A 10,495-nucleotide genomic window follows, 5' to 3' on the forward strand; every position below is an offset into this window, starting at 1 on the left:
AAATGAGCTGAATTATACTGTACCTGACAACCAGTTCCACAAAGTTAAGTGGTGACCAAATCACTGCCCAACAAAACAAAATAAAAAGTGCTTACAGTTTTAACTTTTTTTGTTTGTGATGCATATATCTTTCTAGAGATTTGCAGTTTCATCTTAATGTAGAACAGTTTGTTTGTGTGTGAATTTTCTGAACCTGTGACACCAGTATTGAGCTCTACTGTTTAAACCACAGGAACGAAGAGAGCTAGGGGACCTGTTGAGGAACCTTTATGCACCATAGATGGTATGAGCATCTACAATACCTCAGTTCACCAGCATATCATGAGGGAAAAGTCTGGACAACCAGGTAAAAGCCAACAAATACACTGCACTAGGAATAGGTATAGATCAAGAATCAGTTCATGTAGGCAAAGCACAGCTACTGTTTACTTTTTTTTTAAAGTGTTCTTTGTCCATTCACAGATTGTGACTATGCCTTGGGAGACTCTTCTCAAGGTATGACAGGAATATATGACCACACTGGTGGTAAGAAGGACAAAAAGCGCTTCAGGAGGGAAAAGTCTGGACAACCAGGTAAAAGCCAACAAATACACTGCACTAGGAATAGGTATAGATCAAGAATCAGTTCATGTAGGCAAAGCACAGCTACTGTTTACTTTTTTTTAAGTGTTCTTTGTCCATTCACAGATTGTGACTATGCCTTGGGAGACTCTTCTCAAGGTATGACAGAAATATACGACCACACTGGTGGTAAGAAGGACAAAAAGCGCTTCAGGCAGGAAAAGTCTGGACAACCAGGTAAAAGCCAACAAATACACTGCACTAGGAATAGGTATAGATCAAGAATCAGTTCATGTAGGCAAAGCACAGCTACTGTTTACTTTTTTTTAAAGTGTTCTTTGTCCATTCACAGATTGTGACTATGCCTTGGGAGACTCTTCTCAAGGTATGACAGGAATATACGACCACACTGGTGGTAAGAAGGACAAAAAGCGCTTCAGGAGGGAAGAGTCTGGACAACCAGGTAAAAGCCAACAAATACACTGCACTAGGAATAGGTATAGATCAAGAATCAGTTCATGTAGACAAAGCACAGCTACTGTTTACTTTTTTTTTAAGTGTTCTTTGTCCATTCACAGATTGTGACTATGCCTTGGGAGACTCTTCTCAAGGTATGACAGGAATATACGACCACACTGGTGGTAAGAAGGACAAAAAGCGCTTCAGGAGGGAAGAGTCTGGACAACCAGGTAAAAGCCAACAAATACACTGCACTAGGAATAGGTATAGATCAAGAATCAGTTCATGTAGGCAAAGCACAACTACTGTTTACTTTTTTTTTAAGTGTTCTTTGTCCATTCACAGATTGTGACTATGCCTTGGGAGACTCTTGTCAAGGTATGACAGGAATATACGACCACACTGGTGGTAAGAAGGACAAAAAGCGCTTCAGGAGGGAAGAGTCTGAACAACCAGGTAAAAGCCAACAAATACACTGCACTAGAAATAGGTATAGATCAAGAATCAGTTCATGTAGGCAAAGCACAGATACTGTTTACTTTTTTTTTAAGTGTTCTTTGTCCATTCACAGATTGTGACTATGCCTTGGGAGACTCTTCTCAAGGTATGACAGGAATATACGACCACACTGGTGGTAAGAAGGACAAAAAGCGCTTCAGGAGGAAAGAGTCTGAACAACCAGGTAAAAGCCAACAAATACACTGCACTAGGAATAGGTATAGATCAAGAATCAGTCCATGTAGGCAAAGCACAGCTACTGTTTACTTTTTTTTTAAGTGTTCTTTGTCCATTCACAGATTGTGACTATGCCTTGGGAGACTCTTCTCAAGGTATGACAGGAATATACGACCACACTGGTGGTAAGAAGAACAAAAAGCGCTTCAGGAGGGAAAAGTCTGGACAACCAGGTAAAAGCCAACAAATACACTGCACTAGGAATAGGTATAGATCAAGAATCAGTTCATGTAGGCAAAGCACAGCTACTGTTTACTTTTTTTTAAGTGTTCTTTGTCCATTCACAGATTGTGACTATGCCTTGGGAGACTCTTCTCAAGGTATGACAGGAATATACGACCACACTGGTGGTAAGAAGGACAAAAAGCGCTTCAGGAGGGAAGAGTCTGAACAACCAGGTAAAAGCCAACAAATACACTGCACTAGGAATAGGTATAGATCAAGAATCAGTTCATGTAGGCAAAGCACAGCTACTGTTTACTTTTCTCAAGGTATGACAATAATATTTATTTTTTTACTTCTAATCCATTAATATGATTGATTTAATACGATCCATTGATAAATATACATGTAAGGATGTATATTTATGTTAATCAAACAAATTTTGAAGCTACAAGCACTGATGTAAATCCTGTTTTTTACACATTTTGTATTAGATTTTTCATTGTTGTTTGTGTATTTTGTAAGTTATTCAACTACACAATAGCACACAGAACAACAAGCTGAATAGGTGTCCGATATGTTAACCCTCTGGGGTCTAAGGTGTTTTTGGGGCCCTTGAGATGTTTTGACATGCTCTGACATTTGTGCTTATTTCAGTTACTTACAACATACCATTGGCCAACATATAATTATGCTGTATTCAACACAAACTCTGCTGCAATAATATGTGAGCAAAATGGATGTACATGTTTGCATTTTATAGAAAAGAAATATTATGCGTGGTTAGTACGTTTTGGGAAAAAAAATCACCGCAATAAGGCCATTTAACAAATACTGAATAGTTGTCCACAAGACTTTTCAGTTACTATTCTTGTAGGCTAGAATTTTTACTACAAAATGATGTGAAAATCATTCTGACCACTCTTTCACAAACAACGATATAACAATTTAAAATTTGCAAGTCAGTTTTTGTGTCAGCACTGCTGTATGCGTGGGAGTGTCGATGGCTATGAATATTAATGAGATTCACACCAGGGGAGACAAAAGACACCCCCCCCCCCCAATGGCTAATGCCCCATCCAGGTGCTGTGAGCCTGAAGAAAGAATGATGAACTAAGAATGATTCACTGATGAATAAAAAGAACAGCATTTATTCAAAATAGAAATATGTCCTAACAATGTAAAGACATAACGTCATTACTATCACTTAACACATCACAAGAAAAAAAAAAAACTTGTTTTTTTTTATAAGGGTTAGGGTACGGAGAAAACCCTGCTTTGCCGCCAGTAGTCCCTGATGGAGCTGACCTTCACCATTGCCATGTAAAACAGCAGCCCAATGTAGCGGTACATCTCATGGATGCTAACATCTGTCCATTTATATTTGCAGCCTTTTGCAGTTGCCTTGGCAGCCTGAGCATTGGTGTTGTGACCTCTGCGACGTGCTGGCGAATGAGAATGTGATGCAGACACATTCCTAAAAAAATAAAATAAAATAAAAAAAACTGTTAGCATACATTATCCAATTTAAACTGATGGACAATTAATGGGTATGGATGCACAATGTATGTATATATCTGTTGATGGGCCATGGGACAGATAAATATCTATTGATGGGCCGTAGACCGCGTCACCGCGAGTTATCTGTTGATGGGCCATATAGACCGCACGCATTTACTGATACACTCAATGAACGACATCGCGAACGACACATCACTACATGTCAAACATTTACACATGTATTCACAAACATCTGTGCATAAGGCAGTAGGCATGATAAATAGTGTCATAAGTAGTGTCAAAACTGAACATTTATATATCTGTTGATGGGCCATGGGACGGAGAAATATTGATGGGCCGTAAAACGCGTCACCGCGAGTATCTGTTTATGGGCCATATAGACCGCACGCATTTAGGGATACACAATGAACGGATTGTATGTGCATTACACATAAGGCAGTATTTACGCATGATAAGTAGTGTCATAGGCTAACCAAAATTGAACATTCATATATAAAAAATATATTGTATTTAGACAGTATCACATATTTTACCGGAGGCTGAAATATATTTCACTAAATCATTATACAACCTAAGCAGTTATTTGCAAACAAAATACATTACGCATAAGGCAGTATTTTAGCATGATAATCAGTGTCATAAGCTAATTAAAACTGAGTGAAATATATATAATATACAAATGTGTTTAGAGAGTAATATCACATTAAAAAAGTTTACACGAGCGTACACGAATGTTAGGGATATTGTGAGGCAATCTTTCCTGTTAGATGTCAAAAGCTAGCCAAAACAAGGCAAAATATAGTCTGAAAATTCATTTGAGCTCTATATGATCAGAAAAGGAATTATATAACACTAAACAACTTACTCCGAACTTGTATACTCGGCGGGATCAATTCGTTCTTCAAAATGCAGCCGTTCGTCGTCTGAGTTGCAATCTTCCTCTGAGGAAAAGGTGAATTCTTCCTCGCTGTCCAGCATCATCTGAAGGGCCTCTTTGTCGGAGTACCGTGCCATCTTCAAAACGCGATGAACTATCAGTGAATCTGATGAAGAAACTTCGTGTTTGTATGCCATTGATCGGTGGGCGTGTGGTATGCATAACGTTAGATCACCTATTTACATGTGAAAAGCGCTGGGGACGTGGCGGCCTCAGCTCATTAAAGATAATGAACTGAGAACGAAAAAACTGTACCTCTCCTTGGTTTCAAACGGATTACATAAACTGGAAATATTTCTTTTTTTAATAAATTACTTCATTTAAAAGAAGAGAATACAAGCTTTAAAAAGACATATCTCTCGTGTCTCTGCAACAAGTATTGACTGAGTTACAGTTAATTTTTCGGACGCGTTTCAGAATGGACTTAACTGACAGAGAGAACGCAAAACTCGCATCATGTTTATTTTTCTTTATTTGACAAAAAGCACAACACTTTGTTTTTATTGTGAGTATCCACAAAAAAACTACACACTTAACAGGATCTAATGATGTACAACACTTATATGTAAGATCAAAATCAACAGAGTAATTTGAGTCTCTTTTGCACTGATAAGAAAAAAAGTGAGCCCTTCGCGCCGGCGCCACCGCCGACCCCAGAGGGTTAGCGTAACACATTAACAGTTTTTCAGCTACACAATAACATAAAGAACATACCTGGGAGGCTGAATAGGCTAAAATAACATAACAAGCCAGCGAGTCCAACAAGCAAGTTACCGGTAAGCAAGTTCACCAAGCTCCCGAATCTCATTCCACATCACTGAATCCATTGAAATCTTCATCCTCGGTGTCGCTTCTGAAGAACTCCGCCAACTCCGGTGGAAGATGAAGCGCCGTCTCCTCTTCTGCGGGGCTGTCGTCAGACTCGGCATCAGTTCCAGTTATTCCACCCTTTCTGAATCCCGACAGGATGGTTTCGGTTGTCACTGAAGTCCATGCTGTGTCGATCCATCCAAGGACTTGCTGGAAGTTGCATGGCGCATCCTCCCGGTTGCCGTGAAGCTGTGCTCTCCATCCAGCATCCACTTCCCCCACAGGCGACGCAAAACTGCCTTAAAGGTCTGGTTCACTGAGATGTCGAGTGGCTGGAGAACTTTGGTTAAGCCTCAAGGGATGATGACAGGTATAGAGTTGCAAGATTTTATTTTATCTTTGAACTGTGGCGTTATGTGCACTCGCATACTGTTCATCACAAGCCACCCTTTCTCATTTACTGCCACGACAACTGTGGGGAGATTCTTCATTTGGGATGGTTTTCTGTTTGAAAATGACCATCGGTGGCAATTTCGATCCAATCTCCACAACATGCCAGAACCACTGTGAAGTCTGATTTTCCTCATGACCAGTTGACACTATATTCACACTTTTCTGCCCTTTCTCTGCGACACTTCGGCCCATGGGGATGTCAAACGTGAGGGGGACCTCTTCCATGTTGATAATATGATCCGGTGACACGTTGTGTTCAGTTACCTGCTTTTCAATGAACTCACGGAAACTGTCAACCTTGGCTTGGAAGTCTGCTGGCAGTTTCTAACACAACGTTATCCATGCAGAGAGGCGCCCATCTGTGGACTTGTTCCTCCAGCTCTGGCCATCTTGCTTTCAGCCTGCCATTAGCTTTCTTTGTTTTCTTCACTACAGTTACATTAGAGTAACCCCTGCTTTTCACCAGTCCCTCACAAGTTTCTCACTCATTCCAAACTTTCTTCCCGCTGCTTGATTACCGTTTTCGGGCTGCATATTTTACTACCTGCAGTTAGTAATCTGCAGAATAGGATTTTCTTTTTGGGGGCATTTTGTTCGTGTTCAGTCTTTCTCAGCTGTCTTTAAGTTAATGTTTCAGTTAACAGTTTTTCAGTTTTCAGTTAACCCTCTGAGGTCTCGCTTTTTTTCTTATCAGTGCAAAAGAAACTCAAAATACTCTGTTGATTTTGATCTTACATATTAAGTGTTGTACATCATTAGATCCTGATAAGTGTCTATTTTTTTTGTGGATACTCACAATAAAAACAAAGTGTTGTGCTTTTCGCCAAATAAAGAAAAACAAACATGATGCGCGTTCTGCCTTCTCTCTGTCAGTTAAGTCCATTCTGAAACGTGTCCGAAAATTAACTGTAATTCCGCGAATACTTGTCATACAGGCACGAGTGTTTTTCCATAATGAAGCTTGAACTCTCTTCTTTTAAATGAATTAATTTATATAAAAAACAAATATTCTCAGTTTATGTAATCTGTATGAAAAGAGAGAGATGTCAGTATTTTTCTTTCCAGCTCATTATACCTCATTACGCGTTAATGTGCCACGCCCACGGAGAGCGCGCGGTATTCAAACGCAAATGATCTAAGGCAAGCCATGCAAACATGCCAACGCCCACCAGCTGGATTATAAAACACATCGTGTTTAGTAAGTATCTTGTACAGCTGTGTACACAGCGTATCCTTTCGCTGTGAGGAATAATACTATCTAATAACCCTGGAATAGAAGTGCTGGTAGTTTCATTTCGAGGAGCAACGGATCCAGCTGATGTAGTAAGTCATTTATTCTTAAGTGCTTTGTTCTAATCGCGATATTGAATAGTGTCTGACTGTAAACCGCAAAAAGACTGTTTAAATATGAATTGCGTGTCTGTGTGTGGGCTAAATGATGAATGAACGGCATGCAGGCGCGCGCGCTTTGTTTACTACAGTTATACAGCGCGTGTCTGTGCCGTTCATTCACTCTCGCACCTACATTAGTAAACGTTATGTTTACATGAACACATCCAAACTATATTGCTATAGCCTACTAAGATGAGTAAAAATAGACTGAAATATGTTGAAATAAAATGTCTGTATAAGCAACAAGCTGCAAATTCACATGTATATACTAATATATCATACACAATATGTTACAGACTAAATATGAATGTTTAGACAAGATTTTGTGATTAGTTTTGGATAGATTATAAAGTTTTGACTGTAAAAAAAGACTACTGTCACATTAAATAGTTAAGCTTTTGTTCACCAATTTCTGCTCATAGTTAAATATACTATAGTATGATGTTTTGTCAAAAATAAAGTAGGTATATTGAATTATCAACTAAGATGTTATTATAGTGTTTGTTCCAATATTCAAACTAATGAATCCTTACCTTTTTTAATACGTATGATAAAATGTATACTTTTTACAAAGAAATACACTTGAAATATTGTTAAAATTGTAATTGTTGTTGTAATTGTAACCTATTTGTAATTGGTTACAATTTCTAATTGTAAAATATGTATATATAGATAATTTCTTTTGTCCTTGCATTCTTTGGGACCCTGTGACACACCTGTGTGAAAGGGCTAATTAATATGCAGCTCATTATAGGGCTCATTATTCGGCCTTTGTCTTCTCAGGTGTGAACACGCCTCCACGCATATTGCCTTTCCAAACAAAAGGTGTCTTATAAAATTTAAATCAATGTATTGTTTTGTGTAAATGATTAGGCAGGATGATTTTCAGATCATTTTGAAGCAAAAATTCTAGGCAACAACACTCATTAGTCAAAAGTCTTGTGGACACATTTAGTATGTGTTTTGTGGCCTTATTTCAGACACTTTAAGTTTTAGTTTTTTCAATAACCATGCATAAGCAATATTCTCTCAAAAATACAAACATGTACATACATGTTGCTCACATATTACGGTAGCCCCGTTTGTGGAGGGTTAATTTGTTCAGGGGTAGGCTAAAGGAGCACCATAGAGTGTCCTCTCGCGGCTGTAGGTGGTAATGTTTTCTCTTGATTCATGTCAGTCAGTTTGAATTCATTTTGATATATAAGTCGCACCTGACTATAAGTCGCAGGACCAGCCAAACTATGACAAAAACTGTGACTTATAGTTTGGAAAATACGGTAACTTAAATAATATAACAGTTAAATATTTAAAAAACATTTTTTTTAATATTTCCACACAAAGACGCGTGATATAGCCTAAGCCTACCGCTCTGCGCTTTGAGAGGGATCAGGGACGTGGGACTCGAGCAGGAAAGAGACCTCTTTTCTAATATCTTCATGTTTTCTACTTGTTGTAAAAGGTCTGAAGAGCGAATTTTATCTTCCACAAGAGCAAGACATTTAAGCTATGTTTGATTTTGTGTTGCCAGAGAAAGCGAAACTTAAATCACCCGCGAATTTCAAAAAGAATTTGACGTGCAAGTAAAAAGGGTACCCATCTTTCCTACAGCGTTTTGCGAAACAGCGAAAATGGGTGAGACGTGAGTGAAGATTTGGGAAAAGAAACAGATTCCATTGTCCAGTGGAATAACTAATGGAATATTGTTAAATTCGCTGACAATCGGGGGACCAGATCGCAAAACGTAATACAAAGCTTAAATGTATGGGCTCAAGCACAACTCTCTCATTCGTCATGAATCCAAACGTTTCCATGGCTGCGATGTAACATTTAATTGCTAACCTATTATTTATTTTGTAAACAAAGCGTTGTGCTTCACTCCTGTCATAATATTCATGTAAAACAGCATTCACGTACAAAAAACATAGTTTTGGCGGGCCAACGTGGTGGTGCGGTTGTCAAGTTTACCGGGACAGCCCTAGTTTAGATTGCTTTGGTGATTTTCTGTCAGTCTGTCTGTCCGTTCATCCATCTATCCAAATGTTTATTGCATTATGTGCAGTATTTTACATTGAGTAGTCGGTTGCTAACAACAGGAACTTAATGAGTGGAAGCACTTCCCATCTTTAATAGCAATCAATCTGCTCTTGTAATTCAAGCAGAATGATTGATTTTCACCTGACTAATACAGTTAGCTGTTAATTTTGTATCGGGACCAAAAAACTGAAAATTGTTTAATAAAAACAGTAGCCCATCACTCTTGACTCAGATTAGAAATCATCAGTAAACTAGACTGAAGACGAAGGTGAGGAAAGTGTGGTTAGTTGAGAGTTGAGACAGACTGAATATATGTTCTTGCCTTTGTGGTGTTCAACCTAATCTGTTCTTCTCTTTTGTAGTGATTTTTGATGCAGCCAAAACAGATGATGTAAGAAAGAAAGCAAAACAGATATGGGCTCCAACAGAAATTGCTGCAGTTATGAAACATTTCCAGAACCACATTGCAAGGGGTAAACTCGTCAGTAAAGTTCAATGTCAACAGTGCAAGACTGCTGAGCATCCTGCTTTAGCTAGTCGCTCTGTGCAAAACATTAGAGACTTTGTTAGGAATCGGGGCGTGTCACTGAAAAGGAAACGGGTGCAAAATGTTTAAGTATTTTTGTCCCTGCTGTTTTGTTCTAATGTGGGAAAAATGTTTTTGAAGGCTGTAAAATGGATAGTTCACCCAAAATGTTTTAATTGTCATCATTTTCTCACCTTCAAGTTGTTGTAAACCTGTATGAGTTTTTCATTTTAACATAGTAAAATATATTTTAAGGAATGTAACTATCCAAACATTTGACAGTATAAAATAATACTACAGCAGTCAGTGGCTACTTTGGAAATCAATGGCTACTGTCAACTGTTGTACAGGTTTGGAACAGCATGAGGGCGAATAAATGCTGACAATTATTTGTTTTAAGCAGTTTTCGTTACCATGTATGGTTTTGAAAGGTTTTAAATTATCTCTCCTTGCATTGTAATGTGAAAATAAGCACTAATTAAACATTGATTCTTGTTCACTAAATGTGCATACTGTTATATGTCCTCATGTCTTTTAAAAGGTTATGTGGATATCATATCACACAAATATCAGATCCTTGAATGCACCCTATAAAAGACATGGCTGAATCACTATTCAAAATATCAGAATATCATAGTTTTAAATGTTTGGCTCTGTTGTCTGTTGGAGTATGAGTCCACAGGTGAAGGATGTATAAAGTGCATAGTACTGTGTTTTAGTCGAATCGTTTGTCCTCATAAATCAGGTATGTCCTTTTAATGCACAATGCTATCACTTTTGTGTTTGTGTTTAGCCATGTCCCCTTAATTCATGTTTGTCCCTCTAATACACTTTAATGACATTTATATGTGTTGTATAGCCACTGTCCTTATAATTACAGTTAGTCCTTATAACTGTGGTTT

General features: G+C 38.2%; 1 protein-coding gene across 2 annotated transcripts; it reads left to right on the forward strand.

Annotated features, from left to right (window-relative positions):
• The first annotated feature begins 468 nt into the window (after positions 1–468).
• Positions 469–10,097, forward strand: LOC143741597 (uncharacterized). Of its 2 annotated transcripts, none has more exons than XM_077233868.1 (5): positions 469–573; positions 688–798; positions 914–1,024; positions 1,140–1,250; positions 9,430–10,097. In XM_077233868.1, the coding sequence occupies exons 1-5, from the start codon at positions 498–500 to the stop codon at positions 9,681–9,683; spliced, it is 663 nt and encodes a 220-aa protein (XP_077089983.1). In that variant the 5' UTR covers positions 469–497; the 3' UTR covers positions 9,684–10,097. The 2 variants fall into 2 exon arrangements, with proteins under 2 accessions (XP_077089983.1, XP_077089982.1); XM_077233867.1 differs by lacking the exons at positions 469–573; positions 688–798; positions 914–1,024; positions 1,140–1,250 and adding exons at positions 1,372–1,476; positions 1,592–1,702; positions 1,818–1,928; positions 2,043–2,153.
• The last annotated feature ends 398 nt before the right edge of the window (positions 10,098–10,495 follow it).

The sequence above is a fragment of the Siphateles boraxobius genome, unplaced genomic scaffold (assembly GCF_051911475.1).
Source record: "Siphateles boraxobius isolate OS27281-9 unplaced genomic scaffold, OSU_SipBor_1 19, whole genome shotgun sequence".
Taxonomy (NCBI): Eukaryota; Metazoa; Chordata; class Actinopteri; order Cypriniformes; family Leuciscidae; genus Siphateles; species Siphateles boraxobius.

What these genes read in the sequence shown, in the direction of transcription:
- LOC143741597 (XM_077233868.1), top strand. Translation starts at nt 498, where the DNA reads ATGACAGGAATATATGACCACACTGGTGGTAAGAAGGACAAAAAGCGC. An exon ending in GGAAAAGTCTGGACAACCAG is followed by an intron (nt 799 to 913) that starts GTAAAAGCCAAC and finishes GTCCATTCACAG; the next exon opens with ATTGTGACTATGCCTTGGGA. An exon ending in GGAAGAGTCTGGACAACCAG is followed by an intron (nt 1,025 to 1,139) that starts GTAAAAGCCAAC and finishes GTCCATTCACAG; the next exon opens with ATTGTGACTATGCCTTGGGA.